The following is a 27,709-nucleotide window of genomic DNA, read 5'->3' on the forward strand; positions in this document are numbered from 1 at the left end:
GATTCAAATAGTGACACTTTGCTAGCCCATCGTCTACAAAAAAATACCAAATTTATTAGTATTCCCATAGTCACCTTTTACGACATCTATGGAAAAGATAAGGAGTGGTCTTATTCTTGTGCTGGGAACCACACGACGGCGTAAGGGATAAACACGTTACAAATGTAAGGTATGTAGCTAATACCGAATTAACTGTAAATTATTTGTAGAAAATTTATGGTTCAAGATATAACGGGTGGCATAGCAACAAATTATGTTAAACTCTTCCAGACGTTACACGTCAGGCATTTTTAGATCCCTTTGAGGGAAATTATACAGGAAAATATGGTCAAAGTAGTCAACCGCTTAAATATAAATACGTAATAAATACTTCCTGATAAAAAATAAAATAGCCATATTTATTTTAAGCTCATTTCAGAGCCCGTTACAAGGTCGATAGTAAACGTCCTGTGCGGTTTTTTTTTATTCATTTTATATAGAAAATCTACAGAGTACCTACGCTGGCGTTAAGTGAAAATTCTATAAATTTCCGTTCCCGCGGGAATCCCAGTTTTGTGCACCCCCAGACCATATTGCCATATTCTAATGTCGCCGTGAATAAATGATACTATACTTACCTGTATAACTCAGAAAAGAGTTTTTTTAAGTAGGTATTTATTAGTTTGATTGTTAACCAATGCTCTAACGTTGTAAGGAAATTTGAACATTCAGGCAATTTAATTACGTGCTAAGTTCCCCTGCAAAATTTACGAAGGTCAAAGGAAACTCTTTGTAAAACGCGTGGTAAAACCTGACATTTCGACTTCACGTGACGGCCCACCCCGGAATCTTTGCTGAGACAGGTGAGAAAGTAATTGAGACTTACGCCAGAGGAATGATGTCTAGTTGAGATGCAGATTTTTTCCCTTATCGTGGGTAATGGTGAGTACCCTTTTATATCACTATTATCAAAAACTGCCGTGCCGTATGGTTCTCGGCGCCATTACAAAAAAGAATAGGACCACTCCGTCTCTTTCCCATGGATATCATAAAAGGCGACTAAACTTGGAATTATTTTTTTGGCGATGGGTGGTCTTAATCGCCTAGATTAAGAAACCTACCACAATTTAAACTACGTCGTACCAAGTACGTCGTAAAAGGCGACTAAGGGGTAGGCTTATAAACTTGGGATTCTTCTTTTAAGGCGATGGGCTAGCAACCTGTCACTATCTCAATTCTATCTTAAAGCCAAATAGCTGAACGTGGCCTATCAGTATTTTCAAGACTGTTGGCTCTGTCTACCCCGCAAGGAATATAGACGTGATTATATGTATGTATGTATCAAAAATTACCCACATATCCATACCAAATCAATTTCGCCATAATATCGCTATGTTTAAGAATGTAAATGATGTGTTCAATTTCAAAAGCTTTACTTAAAACTGCATTTCAAACTAAAAGCGTTTTCAGCTTATCGATCTGATGAAAGACCTTCATAAATTTTACAATTCACGGCGCCCATTGCCTACGCAGTTATAAATAGACTTTCGCTGTGTTTTCAAAGGAATCTTCGTATTTTTGTGTATAATTTAATGATTCGATTCATGTTTTATTCTTGCTTCAGCTCCAACACAACGTGTTTAATTTAAATATTTTTCGGTATTTTCATATAAAGTAGCCGTAGAGCGTTTTAATTAGAAAACGAATGAGATGCTCTTACGGCGAGAAAAAAGTTTGCGGAGATACTTTTGCATTCAGACCAGCGGATGATTAGGTATTCGTAATCATGATTGTAAAATCCTGTTACTTATGTAGTATAGTTAAGTTTGTGATATCAAATAAAATATTGATCTTTTATTTATTATTGATGAACCTGTATCAGGATTACAGGTGAGTACGCAACCGGGCTTTTAACAAGAAAAACGCAAAGAAAATGTCTAAGTATAGGAAGGTGATGGTAAGCTTTTAGGTTTAAAACATTTTATCAAAACACTAGCTTATTCCGCGGCTTCGCCGGCGCTCATCATAGTTTATTATTACTAAACTATTAGATATAATAGGTACTCTATCCGGCATGAAAGGCACCCTTTGTCCTTCTCGGTGGTATATATTTTTTATGTATTCGTATGGAAATTGGCTCTGTTTACCCCGCAAGAGATATAGACGTGATTATATGGATGGATATTGCAATAACGATATAGAATTTATGAAAGTAAATATGGATATAAGTAAAAATTAACGGCATAAATGCCGTTAATTTTTACTTACTAACGAAGTTAACTTAACGAAGTCACATAAGTGATACTTTAAAAAGTATCACTTTAGTGACTTCGTGTCAAGCAGGGAAACAACTTTAAAAACCATCTTGAAATTATTTCCCAGAATAGGATACGCATTCCGTAGAATCTTGCTGGAATACATCTGGATTTTAATAGAGGAATGATGTAAATAATTTTTTACAATGTGAAATGTATTTTCAATATTTTTTTATTCATTTCCAATACAACTTTAACAATTCCGCTTTGCTAATTTCATCTAACATTGATAAATACATTGTTATAGATAAGTGTAGAGAGAGAGGTACACATTAAAATCACTACTATAAAATATAACATTAGTGTGTAAACATCCTACAAAACGACATATATAAATGTTTAATTGTTTTTTATTGATAAATTATACTATTACGTTATAAATGTAAATACGTGTTCGAGCGTTAGTAATATAGTTTACAAATATTTTTAACGTATTAAAATAAATAAATAAATTTTCTTTACAGGATATTATAAATCTCAAAATGACATGATCAATAAATTGTGCGCATAAGTAGGTTTATTACAAAAAAATACTACCAAGTTCGAGTTCCATAAATAAGTATTTTTAAAGAATGTTTTAAGAAAGAGTATATTCTCTTGTATAAAAGTTCATTCAAATTGTACTTAATTGTAAGTAAGTATGTAAGTATCTATGATTTACTTGATAATAAATTATTTCCTATTATTAAAAAAATTAATTCCTAAAATAGACCTGAAGCCTCTAACGTTTTGTTGCAATTTGCGTCTGAATACTGATAAATGACAATTACATTCACAATCAATACTTTTCAATTTTGATTATAGGTTTACAACTACATAGAAAAATGCGTGCGATGCAAGACAATGACACATCATTCCTAAAGTTTCAAGTACAATGTAATGTTTATATCTATGTCTGACTAAGCTATTATAATTTCAAAGATATTTGACAACCAGAACAGACTTTACCTACTATTGAGTACTTACCACAATATTTTCAGTATCGAAAATCACTTTTCCAAAATTCAACCACCACTTTTTGTATATACATACAAAAAGTGGCATAAAACCTAAATATAATTTGTGTTATAATTTTGTGCCACATAATCACACATTATCCTAGCATAGCTTAAAATATCTGAAGCAAATCACTATGTAGTGAAAATATAAAAATAATAACAGAATTACATTTTTTTTTCAAGAAGTAGTTTTGATATTTTACTTCACTAAGAAACATAAGATAGGTATTGTTACTCTATTTGTAAACGAAAAATAAAATACTGTAAAGCTCTGTTTCAAATAACATTATCAAATCTGATTCATGTACTAGCTCTCATACGGGATGGTCGGAAAGCCCTAAATATACTGTGATACTCTAGAATTCTAACTAGTTTTTTCTTTCAGGTTATGGGTCCATTTGCGAAAGAAAATTTCAACATTCTATAGATCTAATATTCCGGCCAAAAGATTTATTGGATTTGAATACATTTTGACTAATAAATGATTCAATAACTTTTATTTACGAAAATTAAATCAATTGGAATACGCACTTACAGTAAGTATTACATACATATTACCTACTTTTTTTTATTAAATACAGGTGTTTTGCTTTACACATGGATATACTTTTACACATCTAAACTTAATTCAATAAAATATATCAACATATTGTCTTACAATTTTCAGCAACATATTAATACTGTTGGTTATACGATTCACAACGTCTACTTGGTTAGAACCTATGGGGGTTCCAATTAATTTTGTGCAGACTTTAATAACAGACATTGATTTGGCTAGACATCGCTCATAAATGTAGGTACTTTGCGTGCCAATGGTAACCGCCTGATCCATGTAATTGCAAATTAAACCTCTTTGCGAAACTGTTCTTCAGTGTTTATGTTAAATAAAAATATGTTAGGTATCGCATTGTTTGGTAAAACTACCAAATAAGTTGCATAACGTGCCTTGTTTACTTCACAGTAAGCAAAAAACAACATGATACGCGTTATTTTCACCTTTTCCCCTGAACCCTGGTGAGTGATTCTGACCTTGATTCGGTTCCTGTTTGATCTCCGCAACCTTTTGCAGGTGAACCTAACCCATAATGGTTCATGATTTTACATTCAGTTTCGTTGTTCCACGATGTTTTCCCTAATCGGGGTTTTTATCTAAGAACATCGCACTCAAACTTATCATTGAATATATACGGGACAAATTACACAGATTGAGTTAGCCTCGAAGTAAGTTCGAGATTTGTGTTACGAGATACTAACTCAACGGTACTATATTTGATAATAAATACTTATATAGATAAACATCCAAGACTCAGGCCAATCAGAAAAAGTTCTTTTCTCCTAATGTCCTGGCCGGGATTCGAACCCGGGACCTCCGGTGTCACAGACAGTGCGTACTACCGCTGCGCCACAGAGGCCGTCGCCACATTGGTACGAATACATTGCCGGGGAAGGATTTGAATTTGTGTCTCAACTTTACACACGTAAAACAAAATTAACCACGTATCGGGAACCTTAACGCTTTGACTACCGACGCTCTAAGATTTCTGCCTATAAAACAGATATCTGACAGTATTTAGCCAGATCTATGTCTGTGTAACTTTCATTGGACGTTTTCTATTCAGACCGCGACGGTCATTTTTAAAGATGAAATAAAACCTTCAAAATAACTGTTGACCCCTGATCTAAGGAATCTCTAAGACCATGACGGAAAGCGCGTCATGAGGAGGGTCCACTTTGAAAATAGGGTGCCCGGCGTCGTCGCAGTACTCGGCATAGCGGATCTTGCGCAGCTCCCGGAGACCAAGGCTGCTGCAGATCCTTTGGGAGAAGCAGCCGGTCGCGTCCACTTTGAATAGCTGGAATTAAAGAAAATAATTATTATTTTCCGTGCTGTATAGTTTCCGGCATTTTGGAATGAAAATGCAATCAAAAGATGAAATGATTCTATCACTTCATTCCTTTCAAAGATGTTTAAAGACTAATACCTACTGGTAGTAATAAGCATATTTATTTAATTCCATTTTGAGCTATTAGCGAAGAATAAAGTATTTGCTGTTCATTTCTACTGTTTGTTCAATTCAAACAATGCGACAAAGATTCTTCTTTATGTCGACATGGGGTGGCAATTTGTAACTCTCTGAATCCTAATTATAAATGGGCTTCAAAAATGTTTAATAACTATTGGCTCAAAGAGTTGATGTGTGTATCCAAATATTGTATAAAAGTATTTGTAGTAAGTACGTACATATTAAAATTAATATAAAGTCAGACTCTAAAGGCAATATAAAAACATACCTTGAAACCTTTCTGAACGGCCGTTTCTATGCTTCTCCTCATAAGTTCTTTGGCCAGTCCCCTTCCCCTGGCCTGTTCTGATACAGATATGATCCTGCACTCCAGAATCTTGTCCACTTCATAGGTCCCGAACAAATCCAGATCTCGGCTGACAGTGTAGAGTATGGTGAAGATCTTATTGTACTTCTCATCGGAAGACTGCTGAATTTTCTCGATTGACTGCTCGATGTCTCCTGGTCATAAGATCCCGTTCAGCGCCACACCAAGGACCTGGAATTATAGATTTTTTTTTATATAAACAAAATAAGCAACATATTTTTGTTTATGGGTGAGTGAGATTCATCTGTGTTTGACAATCCATCCATCTCGGACAGCGTGACTTCTTTGACAAGTGGTTCAATTTGCGTGCCCTCCGCCTGTCGATATCAGTTTAGGCTATTTAAGATTCGGCAGAATATTGGACTCAATACGACATATCAGCCATATTGACCCAACCTTTTAAAGCTTTATGGAGTTGCCCCTGTTTACGAAGCCTTATATCTTCATCCAGGATCTCGTCAGCAGATAATGCCTTTTTTTCTTATCATCAGGTATATTCAAAATGTGTTGGACTCACCACGTCACCTTCCACAACAGCAATGGACATCCCATCAGCCATGGTGGCAGTACAAAGTCTCTCTAGGGCCGCGTGGGGCTGCCCCCTTTCACAGAGCCCCACAGCCTTGTTCAGGGGCTCGTCTGCGAAGAAACTGTCCCGGAGGTGCTGCAGGACTCCCTCCGACATGTCCGGGGTTATTGTCACGAAACGCATCATCTCTGGAAAAATTTAGTAAGCTTGATTTAATAAAGAAAATCAATGGCAATTGCATGAAGTATTTGAAAGAAATATTTACTGTAAACGTGAATATTTACGGCTGCAGATGCAATATTAAAGTCACTGAACTTTCCTAAATTGTAAGCCTGACTGACACGCTTGGTTTCATACAAATGGGTGAACTTCCAGTATCTAGCTATATAAATGTCGGTCGATGTATCTATTGAATAAGGGCACGTCTGAGGTCAAGGTCCTATTGGGCGGGTATTGAGCCGGGAGCCGAGCCCCTGTCGTCAACACGTCCTAATCTATCACCGGTTTTATTTCATTTCTCGACTTTATGAGATTGTTCGAAGGTTTCTATGGTACGTTTGGTGCCTGTTATACACGGGTCTATGTTGGATACCATACGTTTTTTTAGCATAATTATCGTAGCTCATAACGTCTTACATATGAAAATTTATGCCAAACGATGACTTTTACAATAAATTATGACTACTATTTTCGCACTCGTCCACAAGAGTGAGCAGTGGCTTTAAATGTTAATTGTAGGTACATAATAATTTACGTACTAATGTTAGTATTGATTTAATAATAATAACATCATCATTAGTACCTACCCTGTATTAATTGATATGAATTTACACAATAAAGGCTTCTATGCCAGTGAAAGCTACATCATATTATGTTTTCCAACGACATCATAGTAAATTAATCAGTTTCTCGCCGGGTCGTTGGGCACAAGGTCGTTTCGGGGAAGGCACACAAAACAACGTGGCGGGGAATACTATGACAAGGCTTAGTAGGTTGTGTTTATTTATGTGCTAGCTTTGGCTAATAGCTAGCGTGGGAATTTCCAGCAAAAAAAGCTTTTTGAAGCCTCCTTTTGTCTGTCTCCGTGCCAAATATCATCAGATTAAATCCAGTTCATTACTTAAAAACAAATTGGCATACCACAAAGTAGGTGAATACGGAATTAAGGTTTGTTTCAGGAGACTCCTGAACCGAGAAGAAAGGCCTTATTTATTTTCCATTAAAAAAAAATATTTTGTAGTAGAGCACCTTTTTTTCTATTTTTCATGATAAACAAATTAATCTGACACTAACTTTAAAACACTCATAATCATCATGGTCATCAGGGTGACCAAGTGGTGCTCGGTGGACAACCATATAATAATTTTTGTAAAAAAAAGAGAACCGCTGCCAATCGATATCCTCTTTTTTTTGAAGTCGGTTAAATTTCTTAAACTTTCTCTTAAGTGTAATAAACACTTTCCTGAAAACCGCATTAAAATCGGTTCAGCGAAACCCGAGATAATTGCACATACAAACAAAGAGACCTACATACAGAAAAACCTTATAAAATATTAAAAACGAAGAAAAACATTAAAACCTTACAACATTTTCAAGAACGCCAGTAAAAATATATATAAATATACAATATCAAAGGCTCTTACGATTTCGTTGAAATTTTTAACAGTATAGGATAATCAAAATTTTCAGAAACACATTCTACAAAAACAAACCTAGGTATATTCTTTCTGCATTAAAAATGTGACCTTGGCATAACTATCTACAAACTTGTGCGTGCAAATTCTTCGTAAGTAGGTACCTCATTGGCATCGTCTCCTTATTGAAGAGGGTTTGTCAGGGAGGCAGTGAGGAATGCGGCCCCCGCGGTCCCCGCTTCAAGCCCGACCCATTACGATGAAATTTTTGACAAGGCCACCCAATCCATATTACTTTCGCGTTCATAAATTATTTGTAAAGATTCGAGATTGTTATTAAAATTATAATTAATTCTAACGCTTTTCTATATTGGTAAGGCAGTATCTATAAAATGCCAATAATGAAAATCAGTTAATGCCGGGAAATAAACGACCTTTTATGACCACCAGAACCTTTCGTGAGTGATATTTTTTTAGAAGCGGTAAGAAATTATCGGTCTTACTTTGGAGCTAACTCAAATTGTGAAATAAGTACCTTTTATATTCATTTTTCTATGCTTTCAGGCTCCAGCTTTATTGCAAATTACTGGGAGTGAAATTAAAAGAGAGAAATTGCTACGAGTGCTACGAGTCCACACTTCTACGAACATTCGGCGCTACGAGTTTACAGTGCTACGAAAGTATACGAGTAATGCTACGATTCAAAAACACACCATATATACAAAGCCCTTGTACCTACAGAATTTTGTCAAAAGTATATTTTTATAACAGTACCTATATGTATCCCTTACAAAATTCAAATATTTTCGAATCTTTTGACTCTGTGTACCCCACAGAGTCAAAAGACTCGAAAATATTTGAAGGCCAGGTTCAGCTGAATGGAATTGAGATTCAGATAGACGCAGGTAGGTAGTGCCTGGTATCCTTACATAAATGAATTTGTGTTTAATGATATAAAAAATCAAACAATACCAAACCAAAAGAAAAGGCTTATAAAATATATTTTACGACTTTTTTCAAGATTTACGAGAAAGTTAACACGAAAAAACCAAGGGTGCATAAATTGCTGTAGGTCACGCTACGAACGCTTGGATCTTTAAAAAATATTCCAAAATTAAGCCCATGTTACGTTGGAGGTCGTTTTTTTCTTATTAACATACACTACCTATATGAGTGTATGTCAAAAAGAAAAATCACCACCTTATCTCTTACGGGATAGACAGGGCCCACCATCTCGAAAAAAACTGAAAAGCCACGTTCAGGTTTATAATTATTATTTTTTTTTCAGTAGCTTTTCTTCCCGTGAAGGTTAAAGTCGATGAACTGTGCTACTAAGATTTTGCATTTGTTGAAATTGGTACATCAGAGTTTTTTTTCTTCAGTCCACAACGAGCTTACTGTAATTTTTGTATTCAAGATTCTGTCTTTTCCATTAGCAACAGAAGCGTGATAATATATTTCTGTAAAAATATTTCAATAACTTATGCCTTTAAAAATTAAGTGTATCAAAGAAACCTTCCGAGCGCAGGTTTCATAACAGAAATAAAGTCTCAGTTCTGAGCCAAAATCAAATATCGTCGAGCATCAGCACTTCATAAAACGAATGCTCGCAATGCCTCGAATTATTCAGCTTCCACCAATGAACGATGGACAATACCACTATTCAGTTCTATAGCCATACATACATCCACTTTTATTACTTAACCTTATATTAAAAAACGATCACTATGTGACCAGTTAAGTTTAACGTATTTTTGAGTAATAAATCTAGTTGTATTTATAGTAATGTAGTAGTGAAAAGGTTGTAAGTTGAACTTACCGCGTACGCCGCCCACGACCGTCCGCTGCGCACTGATAAGGCGGCCGCCCTGGCGTCGCGCGCCCCTTCCCGTCAAAGAATATTTTAACGTAGAAACGCAATTAAACTCCTCAGGGTTTAATAGACTGCCTGTTACTTTACTAATGTTAATGTATCGAAATTCATTAATATGGGACATTTCAACATCACTTGATAATGTTATATCTTTTGATTAGCAGTTTATTTTCAATTGCATATATCATATTATCATTTTTTAAACCAGGCTTCGCACTAGGTATCTAATCTTACATACCTACCAAAGAAGACACTGATTGACTGACTGTAACTACGTGGATGCACTAAAAGATTTTCCAAAATTCCCGCCTGAATGTAATTTACTTATCTTTTACGCGGACGTACAGAACTGGACGTCTGCGAAGTACAAAAACATATCTTAGTACAAGAGTAATCTTTTGGTGGTTTAACTGTACATTATACTTTAGCTAAATAATGATAGAGGGGTTGTCTATGAAACGCTGCTCTCACTTTATCATTGTCCTGAATTAGAAAGTTATCCAATTCCCTATATTCGCTGTCCGCTCTGAACATGACAGACATAGTTATATTCTATTAGTGGTACGCATAGTAAGTACAAAACGAAGTTACAAAGCCTCTTGTTAGAGTTCAAATTTAACACACACACAAAACTTTTCTCATTTCAAGTAAATATACCTATGTAAATAGGTACTTATTGTGGGATTGGTGCAAAGAAATATATTTAGACTCTGCCTCTCGGTGTGATTTTATGTATGGTGATATAAGGAGAAAAAACATTATTTTGAGATAAGTGAACTCAATCAAACATTTCGCCCTACTTCACTAAGAACTATGAAATGGCGAAAATCTCAACAGGATAGCCATAGAAAATGAAATAATATAGTATTACAACAATCGATCAGTAGACTATATTAGCCAGCGATAAATTCTGAAATTGTACATCGATTAGTTACTGTTTAAATATACGAGTATGTATAGATGGCTATAAGATGGATAGCTAGGTAGAACGTAAATAATTCCATAAGTACCTCATGTCTTCAATAAGTAGTTTCCTAGACGGCGCTCTCTTTTGTCGAGTGTACTTGAAATGAATTGTTCCACTTTGTCCCACCAGCCAAAAATAGTCAAAAATACAATATGATTACCTAAATCTATACGAGTATTATGCACAAAATGATAGTGCCGACTCTATAGTTTAGACTGGGCGCTGATGAGTCAGCCAGCCTTGTTCTTTGGTATAAATAGGTATAGTTTTCACTATTATTCTCTCAGTGGTACCAACCTAAAGCTTTTGACCCACTTTACCACGGGTATGGCCTTCTACTGTTCCTAAGTCCCCAGTAAATAAAGACGTAGGTATAAGTCACTATCTGGCGGACAGAAGCTATCCCCAAATAAAAGTTCTTTAGACGTATGTTAAGGAATAGTAACTTAACCATACGATACGGTATAAGTACATGTGGTTCAAAGGCGAAAACTCCACTACGCCAAGCAGACTAAATTTACGTTTTTACCTTTTAATTTCAGTTTGTTTTTAGGGGGAGAACACACCAAATCAAATAATTTATTTGTAAAAACCTTATTTTAAACAAGGGGACATTCCCACCGTAAATTTAGTGGAGTAGTTTCCACTTTGAAGTTAGACGTTCTACTTTGTCCCATCAGTGGGACGACTGAAGAAGGGTCAGAGTGGAATAATCCCTTGGAACTACATTTATACATCTGAACGTGACCCAATAAGAAAACTGCGAGATTACGGGCGGGGGATGAAAGGACATCCGTTATCGGTAAATAATATTCTGTAGCTTGAATTAACATCAATAGAAGAAGAATCCCAAGCGTATTTTTATTCGTTAAACAGGATATAGTATATATACACGTCTTTATTCCCACGCAGTAGGCAGAGCTAACATTCTCAGAAAGACTGAAAGACCACATTGGTTTAAGTATTTACCAGTAATTACGAAATACTACTACTATATGGAGCATCATAAATTTTCATATTCAAGAGACATGTAACTAGGTTTCTACTTTATTTCTTGTAGTGAGTCGTGAGTGAGAGTTACGGCATATTCTCCCTAATACCTAAATAAGGTTTTAAAATATCTTCTATCACATGTCACTATTTCGTCGTAGGTATATTATTCAAATTTCTACAAATTAACGACCGACGATTACAAAATAAGACCATAAGGAAGTGTGGGTGTACAGACCTAGCACAATAAAAAAATATTTCTCAGCGCTTAGAACTTTTCCAAGATTTTATTTAATTTTATAAGAAGTTTTGCCTGAGCTAGGTTACAGACAAATGCTAAGCGGTCGGCCAACGCGATTTTTTAAAATTTTGATGTGGTGTTTGTCAATTCTTATATTCATTCCTGTTTGAGGTTATGGGAATAGATAGAAATACAGCGTTATTAATCGGTAAATCAGGCCATAATTACACATTCACAAAATGAAACAGTCACAACTTTGTGGTAAAATATTATATTCTGCAATTATTTCACATAACACAAGCATACAACAACAAAAAGGGTATATCGCAGTATACATAAATAAAGCGTAGTTCTATTCTACAGTGTTAAAGACACAAAACTAAAGGAAACAATACTATTGTGCCCTCCGTGCTATTGTGAACAGTCACGATTACTTCATGATGACAGGATCCCTAAATACTTATATACAAAGTACCAGCAAAGACCAACTCGCATAGCAGTTCTAAAACTTTTAAGCCACGTTAACTGTAAAATACTCTTTTAAAAACACGTACAGTCTGCTGCAGATGCCGACAAACTAAATTACATTTTGGCAGAATTGTATTTTTACTGTTTTTAAGTAAAATAAATTGAAATAAAAAAAGATAAACTTGCTCTCCCACCTTAGGGTTTTAATTTTTATGAACTAAAGTCATTTTTATCTGCAGGTGACTATACAAATCACTATTGCACACTAAAATGTATTAGCACAAAACAAGGAACACCTTGTAGGTATAAATCTTTAGGCGGTTAACTAAATGCAACTAACTTTGGAACTTCATTTCAACATCTATTAACTCACGGGGTTTAAACATTTAAAAAATTTAAACTATACTGCTAATCTGTGTATCACTGGGAGTTAAAATGTGTTCCAAACTCGAATAATGGTATAATCAACACCATTTTTATATGCTGATACATAACTGAGCCTAATAACATGTCATGATCATGACAATATTATAAAACGAATGAGTGAAAATCAATAAATTAATTTACTATTCAAGATACTTAACAAAACTTTGTACATAGTAATTTGCCTCATTATGTTTAAGTATTTTATTCCCTTCATTTTTAATATAATTTGTAAAGTAAAGCTCGGCTTACAACAAATCCTATGAAATTGCGCTAGTTTTGTGAAATCCTCAAAATGTTTCTAGCTATTTATTTTGCAACACATCTGACAAAAATTATTAGTTTACTGATGAGTAAAGAAATAGAAATATTAAGGCACATAGTGTTTCCAATTCCAAAAATTGAGTGTACCGGCTGGGCGATAAATCGTTGAATATAAATTATATTATACAACTATTCGATACAAAGTCAATATCTTTATAGAAATTGTAGTAAACTTTTATTTCAATGACACAAAACTATTATAATTATATAATGGCGGCAGTTTTTATTTCGAAAGATAATTCTTCCGTCGTTAAACTTTTTTCAAAGCAGCCTTCAATGTAAGTAAGTATACTTATCTACTTAGCATAAAAGTAAATACAATTTTGATCAGTCTAAGAAAACGAATAAAATACCTAGTACTTATTTACTTAGTTCTTAAAAGTTTACATTTTAAGATATATTGTAAATAAGGCATTCCGACGACTTGGATACTTATTTACACTAAGAGAACTTCGTTAAGTTAAACTGTAAAAATTGGACGATAAATGTTTGAAAATAAATTACAAGCCCGCTGATAACTGAAGGAAGGGAATGGATTGTATATTCTTCATTCTTTTACATACATATAGTCACGTCTATATTCATTGCAGGTAGACTGAGCCAACCGACATGAAAAGACTTTTAAGCCACGTTAACTGTAACATACTCTTTTATTTATTATTTTACATCAACTTGTATGCAATCAAGCGTTGTCCCTGGAAAAATGAAGCGAAAGGAAGTTCTGTAAGCAAGCGCCTTTTCGACATAGTGCAAGTGCAAACAGTTTTTTTTAACATCAATAAGCGCCATAGACTCCGTCGCCACACTGTCGTGGTTCGATTCCTTCTGTTTTCAAAGATATTAATAGCGTAGTGATGTATTGTATTGGTATGTAAATAAAACTTAGTATGGGCCTTTGAATATTGAATGTTTACTTATATTATTATTAAGATTGCGCCATGCTCAATCTGATTCGCATTAAGAACTTATAATTTTCAAACTAATTAAAATCGTGTACATAAATATATAGCCTCTAATTTAAAATCTAGTAACTATATTCGAGTTATCACAAAAAGTGTTCATTAAACACATCATATTTTTATAACACATATTCACAGCTAAATTATATTATTTATCATTTTCATTAATTGTATTTTAAATCATTATACTACCTAACGTTTATACATAAATATAATCACGTATCTGTCCCTTACTGAGAAGACAGAGCCAAATATTCGAAAAGACTGATAGGCTATGTCCAGCTGTATGACTTAATGATGGAATTAGATTCAAATAGAGACAGGTTGCTAACCCATCGCCTAAAAGAAGAATCTTAAGTCCATTAGCCTTTCCCTTCTTTTTTTAAAACTAATGTTATTAACATATTTACCAACAAAAATTGTTAACTCTTGTCAGGGGACAAATCGATAGTAATGTCACCTGCTAAACCATTTTTATCCAGACCGTTGCTATTTATAGTAATCGTTATTCTCGGATCGCATGTCACTACGGGCGTAGATTCTTCAGGCTTGATCATCAGGACGGGAGCTTCCACTCCTTTGCTGATGGGTATTTTGGGAATGTCATCTCCGTTGACGTAGTGGGTGGGATAGTGTTGTTTCAGTTCACTGATAAGTCTGAATCTCATACTGCAGACTGTGCATCTGAAATGTTGCAATCAAATTGTTATTATTTTCAATTAATTAAAAATATTTTACAGCATGGAAATAATTTGTAATATATTCTTATAACATACATATGTAGATTGTTTTTAAACCCTTTATTGCACGTAAAAAAGAATATAACAAAATGAAAAACAGTCGTTGGTTTTAGAAGATTATGTGGTGTGTATGAATTACTAGCTGTGCCTGCGACTTCTATGCGGTATATTTATATTTACAAATAAACTGATAACTTTAGAACTGCTTAAGTTCGTAAGGCAACAAAATCATTTGAAAACAAAATTTTGTGAAAAATCGCGAGGTCATGTTCACGGCGAACGACTAGTGTAACCAATCTTAAAATTAATAAATCTCATTGGATTATGCTAAGTTTCCTCATAATAATTAGCTTTTCATCCACATCCCATCCCCACTTCATCCATTTTTCCATCCACACTCTAGCGAGGTAAGAATGTGACTTATTTTACAGTTTTATAGCATGTACTCACTGGTATATATTTTGTCCAACATGCGTGCGGATATGTTTGGCGAGGTCATTGCTCTGGGAGAAGGCGCGCTCGCAATACTGACACTTGTAGGGTTTCTCGCCCGTGTGTATACGATTGTGGCGCTTTAGGTGTTCCTTGCATGAGAAACTAAAATTATTAAAAAAATAAAGACAAATTAAAAAATACATATTTATTTTTAGGGACAAAAAACTAAACTTATGCACTTTAGAATGGGACCATTCTATATCTTTCCCATGGATGTAGTAGAAGCCAACTAAAGGAAAGACTAATTAACTTTGGCTTCTTCTTGTAGGCGATGTACCAGCAACCTGTAACTATTTGAATTACAATTCCATCATTTAGCCATACAGCTGAACATAGCCTTTAAGTCTTTTCAAGACTGTTAGCTCTATCTACACTGCACGGGATAGACGTAACTATAAGTTTAAATTTTTTTTTTATTTGACGGATTCTGTGGCGCAGCGGTAGTGCGCTTGTCTGTGTCACCGGAGGTCCCGGGTTCGAATCCCGGCCAGGGCATGATGAAAAACGAACTTTCTCTGATTGGCCTGGGTCTTGGATGTTTATCTATATTAAGTATTTATTGTAAAATATAGTATCGCTGAGTTAGTATCTCGTAACACAAGTCTCGAACTTACTTCGAGGCTAACTCAATCTGTGTAATTTGTCCCGTATATATTTATTTATTTATATATCTATTTACAAATTCAGCTGAAACTGGCTTTCCGAGTTTTATCAAGATTGTTGGCTCTATTTACCCTGCAAACCCTGATATTTGCCCACTTTCAGCAGAATGGCTTAAAACAATGGAAATAAGATTCAGATGGTGACAGGTTGTTAGCCTTTCTCTTGATTGATTTTGACAATTTGCGCGGTAAAAGAAGCAACTATACCATGATTTCCTTCGTTCCGTGTTCTTGAAAACAGATAAGAATTGTACCTTATACATTATCACGTTCACAAAATTTAAAAAAAATATATATCATATTAGGAATTTCCGAGACATCCTAAATGTTACTTACCGCATATTGCAACTGTCACAGGGAAAGGGTTTTATTCCCAAATGTATGAGTTTGTGTTTCTTCAGTGAGTTAGCTTTAGTGAATGTACTCTCGCATTGTTCACACTTATAAGGATGGACTCCGGTGTGAGTTGTCAAGTGGGATGTCATCTGACCTGAAAACAATATACCTACATATTGTACATACATATTATCACGTCTATATGCCTTGCAGGGTTGACAGAGCCAACAGTCTTGGAAATACTGAATAGCCGCATTCAGTTCAGCTGTATGGCTTAATGACAGAATTGAGATTCAAATTGTGATAGATTGCTAGCCCATCACCTTCAAGATGAATCCCAGATTTATAAGCCCTTAGTCGCATTTTACGAGAAACAATATTAAAATATTAAATAAATCTTATTAAAAATTTAACTAGTTTAAACTGGTTCTTCACTACGAATGTAGATCGCGATTATTTAGAGCGCCATCTCATTGTAATAATCTGTGTTATTAGTGCCGTGTAATTAGCTATTTATCGCTTAGAGTGTATCAACTTTATTATAAATAACAGACCTATCTATAGAGTTTAGACTCAAACAGTACCTTTGGTTGTAAATGATTTTGGACATAAATTGCATTTGAACGGTTTAACCCCACTGTGTCGCATCAAATGTTGCCGCAGGTTTGAACTGTTGGTGAAACTCTTGCCGCATTCAGAACAGAGGTATGGAGTCTCGCCCGTGTGCGTCCGTATGTGATCTTTTAAACTACAAAGTTGATTGAAGGCTGAAAAGATGTTTTACATTAGATTTAATTTACATGTATGTTGCGTTGGAACAGTTAAAAACTGCCAGTACTAAATTTTTTATAATAAAATCTTGACAAACCTAAAAATACATTCTGACATATATGATTTCTACATCATGCCCGAAGCATGACACGCGCGTCGCCGTTTCTATCGCGCGATAAACTATCGCTGTCCCGTTTCACGTGCGAAACAGTGATGGTCTTTCGCGCGATATAAATGGTATCGCGCGTGCCATGCTATGATGGCGTGACTGGCATAAGATTTAAGAATATCTGATCAAATTGAAAATGCAACCGGATTAAAAGACTTAGCTGGTAAGGGACAAATACTACTCACCTTTACTGCAGAAGCTACAAATGTAGGGCTTGATCCCATCATGCCATTTCATATGCTGCAACAACTGATCGTGGCGGCTGTAGGACTTGGCACATTTCGTACATTGGTAAGGGCGTTCATTCCTGCAAACAAAAAAAAAACATTAAATTCACTTGTGTCACTACAACACATACATACATATAATCACGTCTATGTCCCTTGCGGGGTAGACAGAGCCAACAGTCTTGTAAAGACTGATAGGCCACGTTCAGCTATTGGCTTTAAGATAGAATTGAGATTCAAATAGTGACAGGTTGCTAGCCCATCGCCTAAAAAAGAATCCCATGTATGTAAGCCTATTACGACATCCATGGGAACGAGATGGAGTGGTCCTATTCTTTTTTTTTATTGGTGCCCATTCCCCCACACGGCACATACAACACATACAAGTTACAAATTAACAGAAAAGGGTATATCACAATTGAACATCATTTGAATCAGTAAGGTGCTCGGTTAAAATGTGTGATGCGCAGAAAGGGTCCAGTTCTAATCCTACCTTGGCCATGTACCAATGACTATTTAAGAAGTTAAGTACATTTCCTTTGTATACAAACCAATGCTCTTATGGTGAGGGATAACATCGTAAGAAAACCTGCACATGCAGACAACTGAATGTGTAACCATGATCAATTCAATACGGGTTAGGTTTTCCTGGAAAGGTTGTGGAGTTCAGATGGGAGTCACTTCATGTAAAATCCTGACTCAACGGATCCAAAAACTATGGTCAAAGGCATACCCCAGGCTTCAGGTTACATCATGGAGTGTGTTACCAAGGGGTAAGTAAATAACACAGCTAATAGCAATTCAAAGCTGCATTGCAGTGGTGCTAGTATAGATGTGATTAGGGAATGCTATAAGGGGATGTCTGGATGCGAATTGAAATTGCAATCTTTTGTTGTAGTCCAATCTTACCTGTGTAGCTTCATGTGTCTTTTGAGAAGAGATTTTGTAGAATAATCTTTTTGACAAATGTCACATTTTATTTTATTCTCGTGAACCTTTCTCAAATGTGTAATAAAAGCACCTCTTCTACTGAATAAAACTTCACATTTCGGACATTTAACATTAACTTTCTCTGCATGACTTGCAACATGCTCCAAAAATAATGCCTCTAAATCAAACTCTTCATCACAGTAATCACATTTAAATACACCAGAACTGTGGTTTTTTATATGCTTATTAAGAGTTCTTTTATTGTAAAAGACATCCTTACAAATATCACAATACATGGGGTTCTCGTGTGACTTCATATGCTTAAGATACTTATCTTCTTTTGTATACTTTTTAGAACACAATTCACAATTATAAGTCTGAGTTTGTGAAACCATATCATCAAAACATATTTTAGTATCACACTCTTGTTTTGGTAAATCTAAGGGAGTGTACTCAGATAGGTCCTCTAATAGCAAGTCTCCATTTCCTATGTCGTCATCTTCTTCTAATTTCATTTCTGACTTGATCACTTGATCCTTTATTCCATTAGGTGTAGAGTTAATAAGCTTTTTGAATTCTGTCTCAGAGACCAAAGCTCTAATTTTAAAAGCACATATAGTTTCAAGAGTCTTAGCACAATCATGGCAAATCCTATTCGGTAGACCATCATCTTGCATGACCTGTAATAAAACCATCCAACCATAAAACCAACCAAAACAACACATTGCTTAATAATTAGGCTTTTATGCCTAAGTAAAGATAAAATATACTTTTTCGTATATAAAAAGCCTGCTTTTCTTTGCACACAATAGGGAACTTGTGGTTCTTCACAAAATTGGTGAGCTAGCAAACTATTACTATCTTAGATCTCACTTCCATCGTAAAGCCATACAGCCAAACATGGCCTTTGAGTATTTTATCTAATGATCTTCCAAGTGGCAGAAGGATAAGAAAGAGACATGTAAAGTGGAATAAAAATTACACTACCGTCATCCCTGTACAATTCATCAGAGCTTCAGCTATGAGAAAAACTTGTTGGTCCACCATTATATTCTCGTATAAGGATAACAAACTGGAATCAGCTTTCATACAAGCCCGACAGCAATTCGAAATATGGAACATATTCAAGGCACTAAATTCTGGCTCCATTAAAAATTTTATGATCTATCCAGACTTGGATAAAAGAAACTCTTATCAAAATTGCGGTCGTGTAAGCATTTTCTGTATTTCAGATATTCATTCTATTATCAATATGCCTAAAGTACAACTTGATATGATGGTTTTGTTACGTGAACACTCAACATAACTAAAGTTTTATAAAAGCACTAGGTACGTAAACATTTTTTGTAATTTATTTAGGTGAAATCTTTGGCAAAATAAATTGCAAAAATCGGACGAAACGGAGTATCTCAACAACTGTCAACAACCAAACCAAACAAACACAGACATGTCATGACAGATTGTTATGTTTTGTCAATGTTAATTTTGACAAATATATTTTGTTTTTTTTTTATAATACATGATTACAATTGACATTTAGTCTAAAACAAAATAATATACAAAAGGCGGACTTAGTAATTAAGAAAAGCTTCGTGAAAAAATGGGACTCAGAGGGAAAAGCTGTTAACCTGGCGTTAATCGTATACCGATAAGGTTCATTATAAAAAAAATACGTTATTACTAGAAAGTTTTAATACTGCAAGTATATTTATCACAGCAAGTGCCGGACCTTACATTTCCTATGCATGCGTAAATTAAAAAAATTGAGTTTGTTTTTGATAAAATGTATTTTTGTAGTTTATTATAAATATTATAATTAAATCAAATTAAAACTAAAGCCAAAACTACTTATAAAAAGAAAGAAAAAAGATACTTACAAACTAATTAATTTAAAACTAAAACTACTTATAACAATAAAGAAAAAAGTCTAAAGCCTATATTATTTTGATGATCATGCTTTATTTTCGTCTTTTTATTCAGTCTAAGCTCGAGAAATGCAATCATTTATAATATAAATATTGATCATTATGCAAATGTTTACGCACAACAATTAAATTAAGTTTAAAAGCTTACATTATTTTCAAATAGCTATATATTTATTAATTTTAGTCCACGCATTATGTAGTCCCGAAATATATAAATTTTTAAATTTCCATATCAACGCTATCAAGAAACCATACGAAACGGACATGTTTTAAATCAACTTACTTACCTACTTACTCTGCCATTCATATTTGGCTACAGATTCTAAGCCTGAAATCAGCGTCAAAATAGTCGAAGCGACATAATAAATGTCAACGCCAAAACTTGGCATAATGTGTCTTGACATAGACAAGAATCAATCAAAACAAGAAATTTTAGAAGCAGGAAAATAAAGTATGGATATAGTACTTTCCGATAAGATATTTTAGAAATCTTTTAAATTTTGTAATAATGGATAGTATAGTGTTTATCGGTGATTGGGTGAAAGACAGAGTATTAGGCTCAGGAAGTTTTGGCACAGTAGTTCTATGGAAGCACCAAAAAACAGATGAGAAACTTGCTATCAAGACGTGTAAATGGGGCGATGAACTCACCTCCAAACACAAAGAACGATGGACGAAAGAAGTCGATATGTTACAGAACTGCAACAACCCTAATATCGTTGGCACGAAGGAACTACCTAAGGAGTTTATTGAAGGCTTAAAATCTGCAAACCCATCAAAATTACCTATTCTTTGTATGGAATATTGCAGTGGAGGATCTCTTCGACAGTTACTCAATAAACCTGAATCATGTGGGGGTTTAAAGGAAGGGCAGGTACGTCAAATTTTAAAGGATATTGGAAATGCTATGCAATTTTTACATCAAAACAAAATCACACATCGAGATATTAAACCTGAAAATATTGTTATTCAATTAAATGAAGATAACGGCTCTTCTAACAATGGCACTCAAAGACAAGTAAACATGCAGTATAAATTAATAGACTTGGGATATGCCAAGGAAATTGATTCAAATTCAGTTTGTGCTAGTTTTGTTGGTACACTACAATATTTAGCACCAGAGATTCTTTATAGCAAAACATATAGTAATTCTGTTGATTTCTGGTCATTTGGACTTTTGGCTTTTGAAGTAATCTGTGGTATAAGACCATTCTTGCCATTTATGGCACCAGTACAGTGGATGCCTCATGTAAAGAAGAAAACTCATGAAGATGTCTGTGTGTATGAAACGTTTCACGGTGATATAGAATATTCGACAGAAATTTTTGCAGAAAATCATATTTCCAAACCATTTAAAATGCTCATTGAGCAATGGCTAAGGATGGCATTGGAATGGGATCCCAAATTACGAGGTAGAGATGCTCCATCAAAAGTTACATTTGACATACCTACTGAAGAAAAGAAAACGGCAAGCAAAATTGTTATCTTCAACTTTCTTGAAGAAGTATTGGCAAGAAGGATTATAAAAATATTTTCAGTGTACACATCATCACAACTTGCCTATGAAATTGATGTTAAAACTACGATATCAAATATAAAGTTGTGGATTGAAAAGGATCAAAAAATTTCTATTCAAGATCAGATAATTATATCTCAATCAACTTATAATGAAGTTAATGATAATGAACTAGTTGTAAATTACTGGAATGATTGTTCAGATATAAACTTTTACCTTTACCATAAAGGAAACATTATAAAAGAAAATATTGAACCAATAGTACCAAAAACTATTCAAAGATGTTTGGAGCATCCTAAGGCATTATATAATTTTAAAAATCAACAAAATTTGTACAGAAATGGTCTGTTTTTTGTCATAAATGAAATTGAACTATATGATTCCTTTATCAAAGGATTGTTTGCCAGAGGAGAGTCTCTGAAACATGAAAAGACACAAATGCTATTGAAACATAATGCAATTGATAAAGACATTGGGAAACTACTTGTTAGAAATGGAATTGTTTTAAAAATGGTTGAAGTGGGTAAACATCATGTCCTGAATTTAAAACAAAATGCAGTAGGGACAAACTTTCTTGGAGGATTTGAGAAGAATTTTAGAGATACAGATGATTTAAATGACAAAATTAACAAACTTCAAACAGCATGGACACAACTCACTGTACGATTGCAATCAGCATCTAGAAGAAGTAATGAAGCCTTAACTGTTGACCTCAACAACTTTGTACAAAAGTACAATTACCAAAATATTTTTAAAAATGCCTTGAATGTTTTCATAAATTACAAAAGAAATGAATCTTTCTCTGATTATAGAGTTAAGGAAAAGCAATGTCTTGATGTTATGAAGGTTTGTTATGATTGTCTTAAAATTAGAAGTAAGATTTTTCTGGAAATACGTAACCAACCATTCATGTTGAAACTTATAGATTTGGGTACAGAATTCAGTAAAATTTCTGAAGTCATAGGACATGCAGATAATAATGCTGAAAAGTTAAGTTTACAAGCTAACAATATCTTAGAAGGTTTGACAAACTGTATGTGGTCAACTATATCCATGCTTGCTAATGATGCACATAATTTAGTTGATCTTCCGTATAGTGTAGTTTCCTTTCAAAAGAGTAATTTTAAAGTCGGTGAAGCCGTGTCTGCTCATTGCATTAAGATGGCAAATAAAGTTGATGAAGATGAAGCTCTTACTTCTCTGATTGAAGAGAGTTTGAAGTTGAGACAAAGCCATACTAAATTAACTGAAACCATTAATATGCAGAAACAATTGCTTGGAAAAGTTGCCTTTGATTTTAGTTTTCTACAAGACAAAGAATGAAAATAATCTAGTATAAAAATTGGACCTATACATAGGCCTTTTGTTTTAAAGGTATCAGTTATAAATACAAAGAAACTTAGTTTATAAGAATATGATAATATATAACAATGGGCACAATAAATTGTGGACTATGTTATTTTTTTAAAAAAGTGGCCAATGTGTTTTTTGTGTAGCTGTTTATTCTAGTCAGTAATAATTCTATGAAGCATGTATTTTTATGCATTTTTGTGCTTATATTAATGGTATATGGTCTAAATGTATAACAATTTATTTTTGTTACTAATATAGTTAAAAGTCTAAATTTTGTTACTAACCAACCTATGGTTAAATGCTGATTTATTTATTTTGTGTCACTGACACAATCTTAAAATATGTATTTTTATAATGTGTGATTTAGAAGTAAAATATAAGGTTTACATACATAATAAAATCTTTTATTCTAAAAGGAGAACATGTTTGTGAAAATAAAGTAAATTATTGTCTGAATTATTAAGTAAAGAAATCTTACATAACATCAAATGAGTAATAAGATAACAATGCAAACGAACAAAATGATAAACATTATGGCACACTAATCCCAGTAAACTCGGTAAGCCAGATTTTGAATTTTTTGAATACTTCTTTTAAATTATGAATATCAGCCGGCGCGATAAGATAATCGTCGGGCGCAAATCTTGGTTCAGGGCTGCCACTCACATGTAACCAGATAGCCAAGACTGCATCATCAACATTTGCTACAGTTCGTCGACAGAGTCTTGCTGCAGTCAAACAAATTGCTACCAAAGCACCCATACTTCCCACTGACACACCTCTAGTCCCTTCTCTACGAGCTGTTAGGAAATAATTCCTCAATAGAATCTCTGTCTTCTGATCTAACGATACTTGAATAGCGGCCACGATATCTAAGTAATTTGCTACATCATCTAAAGCTTTGACTTCTTCTTTTGTGTTTTGTAGTGGGGTATTTGTTTGTTCAAGCATAAAACCAATAATTTCGTCATTGTATTCTCCAAAATCCCCTCTACAAACGAATCCAAATATATTTGCTACATTATATAGAAGTATTTTCTTATAATCCATTCCCTGCGCCCAAACGGCACATTGAATTTGGGCTGGGTAAGCATCATTCAAAATATCTCCCGTCTCTAAAGCAGAAAGAATTGCATGTATTTGTTTTTGATTGTAGATATGTAACGGTAAGGATAAGAAGCAAATTCCACCAGAGGAACCTATTAATGTATCAATAGTTGTCGTGCTGGAAGTCCCCATGTAAACAAATCTTGGTGCGAGCTTGGCCGCTTCATTCATCAGTTTACCGACAAACCCAGTATCATAGCCGGCGGCAAACACGTGAATAATGCGGGAGTTCGTCCACATGTTGGCTTTTACGCTGGTTAAACTCAACAATAAACTTATCTTCAAATGCATGAAACAACTCAACGGGCACACATTAATGCCTATGCTCGAAGCTAGACAGTATATAAATTTCCAAGAAACTTCTTTACATGCTTTAAAAAGTTCTTCGACATCTTCTGGAATAGGCGTCGTGATAGGGGCAGGCAATGGCACCACTTCTTCTAAAGACCAAATTGATGTTATCTTCTTAAATATAATGCCATAGAAAATATAAACACTACCGATCTTCAATATAGGTATCAAATCATCGGAAATTCTGAAATTCTTTGATAGTAAGGAGTTTTTTATTTTCATAGTAACTTTAACCTGTTCACCACATCTCCTCAAGCCGCTGTTTTCAAAAAGAACAGTTTTGCAGACATAACATTTAGGTGGCATTTTTGGGATGTATTGTAGCACTACTTCACTATCCTCGCATTCTTCAGGGCATGACCAAACTGTATGATAAGCATAACTCTCTGGTTTAGATTTTGATACTAACAACCCTTCAAAACTTACTAGACCTTTGTAGTGATGGCGATTAGGAATAACTAAAAGTTTTGATAGACAATTTAATCTTATGTTAACAGCCACTTGATTTGGCCTAATATGTTGAGTCCACTCGTTACTATTCAAAGAAACTAAGCATGCAAATAAAATTTCATTGCAAATGTTTTGCAACCTCAGAGGTTCTTGTAGTAATGTTTCTCCGATTACAGGAGATGTCTCAAGCAAATCCATAACATCAATTTCAAGTACATATCTAAATGGAGGATATTTATAAATAGTTTTCACATTTACTTCATTCAAAAATTGTTCGCAAGCAATTTTCATGTCACTTGTTATGCGCCTTTGGTCTAAGTAAAGCAATATTTGGCTTCGAAGATCCATTTTAACAGTTGGGTAAGGTGTCGTATTTCTCTCTAAAATGTCTTTAAAAAAAGGTTTGAGATTAGATTATTGCCTAGGTCGTACCGTTTATTTGTTTTTGTACTTTATCCCAATGTGAATGAACTCGTACGTATCTATTTAAAGGTAACTAACATATTTAACAGTTAAAGAAAACTATGTAGGTACAAAAAGAAATCCCTCTCATTTTTAAACAAGGAACAACATTTTTTTCTAGTTTTGGTTAAAGACATCATGCAGCCTTTTCCTGTCAAAATTGAAAAATATCGACACATGCCGATTTTTTTATTTGATTTTGTGGAATTTTAAGTCCTTAGAGTATGACTTCTGTATTCGAAAATTCATTCTGTGACATTATTTGGCGCCTACACTATAAAATCCTACGCGGCTTAGCAAGGTCAGTAAACACAATTAGACACCGGCCTTTTTTAACGGAAATGCCGAATCGAATATGCAAATTGCCCTTATTGCTACCCATAGGTTCTTGTCTTAACTTTATCCATGAGATAACTATTTACTACTTGCTTGTTCATTCATTGCGATGGAGTACATTTGTGTATAAAAGTGTTGCTTATGTAAAATCTTCAAAAGTAAGAGGAATATAGACATTAAACACGGGAGTCAAGTAACTATAGATTTCTTCAGAGAGAAAAGTCTTACAAATTAAGTCAGTTTTGGTGTGTTCATAAATACCTCCTACCTATAAAGACAAAACACATGAATTTCGTTAATTCCAAAGTAGGTTGGTTGGTACCTACTTAGAAAGTTCCTTGTGTTATAGTTCGTCTATAAATCGCTTAGTTAAAGTTGAAACTACTTAATCAAATATCGATCTAATCGAATAAATCTGAAAAATATAATATTATTTCTTGATTCGACCGGGGCTCGAAAATTACCAATGGATAAATTAAAAAAATCTTGAAAGGGACACATGTATAACGTACTCACAAGTAGGTATTGTGGTGATTTACTGGATGGACTTTAAGTATTTATGTCATTGACTACATCAGTGTACATGAACGGAACGGGGCAAGTGGGCGGAGTGAGCGTATTTTTCAAGCGGAATCCGAGTGCGGGCGGTGTCTCCGTCGCGTGGGGCGGCTGCGCGACCACATCGAGACTCCACTCCATGCCCGAGCACGACACGTATCAGCTGCGTCCGCGCGCTGCGCGCAGCCGAGAGCCGCGCGCGCGCCGCACGCCTCAGCCTCTCAGCAAATACAGGAGGAAAACTGCTAACGCGCGCGAAAGAAGTCGAATGCGAGAAATCAATCGCGCCTTCGAAGCCCTACGCAGAGCCGTCCCGGCTGCTGCCATCACGGGAGCTCCAATGCCCTGCGAAAAACTCACTAAGATAACGACCCTTCGTCTCGCTATGCGATACATATCAGCTCTATCGGCCACACTCCGAGAATCAAGTCCCGAAGGAGACTCAACGCCGAGACCCGAACGATGGCCATCACCCTACTGCTCGGATCTGTCAGAATTCTCCACGGAACAGGAATTGGAAACCACGTCCGAGTTCGCAGAGGACTCCCTCTCGCCATTCGACTCCTTCTTGGCGGAATTCGATTACGATTATATTGACAGAACTTTTTCGTGATAGTGAAGTGTTAAGTTGCCAATGGACTGGTATCTTTGATTAGGTATTTGCAATTTTCACTTTGCCATAATATTAATTAATTAATATATTTTATGATGATTTTTTTGAATTATTTATGTTTTAATAAATTTTCATTGTTTTTGTTATTTTGTAATATTAATTAATAATATATTCTACTCTTTAGGGTATGTCGCCTGAAATAATTCTGACCGAGTCCCCTTTAGAAGTCCATAAATTCACGTCTTACCCCCAGGGAACAGACAGATGACATCTATAAATAAATATAATGCAGTGTTCTCAAATAAAAAGTTCAAGAGTCGAGTGTGTGGTGCAGTGAGGATTTACTTAAGACTTAATTGATTGGTTTGTGTCATTTATTCCAAGAAATCATTTTTTTATGAAATCTTGTTTGTAAATGACTTTTAGGTAGCTACTTGGTTTACTTAAGGAAATTATTGTAGATAGTTATTTAAATTCAGATAAAATATGAACACCTAAAATAGTCAATGCGACTGACATGGTTACCGACCAATATATTCAATGATGCGGAATAATCACTGATTATGTAAATAATATACTCCGGAAGCGTGGGCCCCTTCAACCTAATAACACATAGT

At 34.6% G+C, this 27,709-nt stretch overlaps 5 protein-coding genes across 5 annotated transcripts; 2 read left to right on the plus strand and 3 right to left on the minus strand.

Moving 5' to 3' along the window:
• Window positions 1-4,971: 4,971 nt before the first annotated feature.
• On the minus strand, window positions 4,972-6,395 carry LOC106135703 (uncharacterized). The gene is given in 3 exon segments (XM_013336071.2): window positions 4,972-5,145; window positions 5,585-5,854; window positions 6,201-6,395. Coding segments are annotated over 3 exon segments (639 nt in total).
• A 6,449-nt stretch (window positions 6,396-12,844) lies between these two features.
• On the minus strand, window positions 12,845-19,839 carry LOC106135754 (zinc finger protein 883). The gene is made up of 7 exons (XM_013336128.2): window positions 19,409-19,839; window positions 18,401-19,101; window positions 17,450-17,571; window positions 16,909-17,091; window positions 16,325-16,478; window positions 15,282-15,428; window positions 12,845-14,775 (listed from the first exon to the last, which is right to left on the minus strand). The coding sequence occupies exons 1-7, from the start codon at window positions 19,568-19,570 to the stop codon at window positions 14,514-14,516; spliced, it is 1,731 nt and encodes a 576-aa protein (XP_013191582.2). The 5' UTR covers window positions 19,571-19,839; the 3' UTR covers window positions 12,845-14,513.
• Window positions 19,840-20,743: 904 nt separating this feature from the next.
• On the plus strand, window positions 20,744-23,595 carry LOC106135757 (inhibitor of nuclear factor kappa-B kinase subunit alpha). Its single transcript, XM_013336130.2, has one exon. It carries the CDS (start codon window positions 20,855-20,857, stop codon window positions 23,183-23,185), a length of 2,331 nt encoding a protein of 776 aa, XP_013191584.1. The 5' UTR covers window positions 20,744-20,854; the 3' UTR covers window positions 23,186-23,595.
• Window positions 23,596-23,746: 151 nt separating this feature from the next.
• On the minus strand, window positions 23,747-25,471 carry LOC106135673 (uncharacterized). The gene has a single exon (XM_013336035.1). The coding sequence runs from the start codon at window positions 25,469-25,471 to the stop codon at window positions 23,747-23,749; it is 1,725 nt and encodes a 574-aa protein (XP_013191489.1).
• Window positions 25,472-26,438: 967 nt separating this feature from the next.
• LOC106135701 (neurogenin-3) lies at window positions 26,439-27,238 on the plus strand. The gene has a single exon (XM_013336069.2). The coding sequence runs from the start codon at window positions 26,481-26,483 to the stop codon at window positions 27,090-27,092; it is 612 nt and encodes a 203-aa protein (XP_013191523.2). The 5' UTR covers window positions 26,439-26,480; the 3' UTR covers window positions 27,093-27,238.
• Window positions 27,239-27,709: the final 471 nt, after the last annotated feature.

This window comes from Amyelois transitella, chromosome 15, assembly GCF_032362555.1.
Source record: "Amyelois transitella isolate CPQ chromosome 15, ilAmyTran1.1, whole genome shotgun sequence".
NCBI lineage: Eukaryota > Metazoa > Arthropoda > Insecta > Lepidoptera > Pyralidae > Amyelois > Amyelois transitella.

What these genes read in the sequence shown, in the direction of transcription:
- LOC106135754 (XM_013336128.2), bottom strand. Translation starts at nt 19,570, where the DNA reads ATGGAGCCAGAATTTAGTGCCTTGAATATGTTCCATATTTCGAATTGC. An exon ending in AGACACATGAAGCTACACAG is followed by an intron (nt 17,572 to 18,400) that starts GTAAGATTGGAC and finishes TTTTGTTTGCAG; the next exon opens with GAATGAACGCCCTTACCAAT. An exon ending in AAAATCATTTACAACCAAAG is followed by an intron (nt 16,479 to 16,908) that starts GTACTGTTTGAG and finishes TATTGTTTTCAG; the next exon opens with GTCAGATGACATCCCACTTG.
- LOC106135701 (XM_013336069.2), top strand. Translation starts at nt 26,481, where the DNA reads ATGTCATTGACTACATCAGTGTACATGAACGGAACGGGGCAAGTGGGC.
- LOC106135673 (XM_013336035.1), bottom strand. Translation starts at nt 25,471, where the DNA reads ATGGATCTTCGAAGCCAAATATTGCTTTACTTAGACCAAAGGCGCATA.
- LOC106135757 (XM_013336130.2), top strand. Translation starts at nt 20,855, where the DNA reads ATGGATAGTATAGTGTTTATCGGTGATTGGGTGAAAGACAGAGTATTA.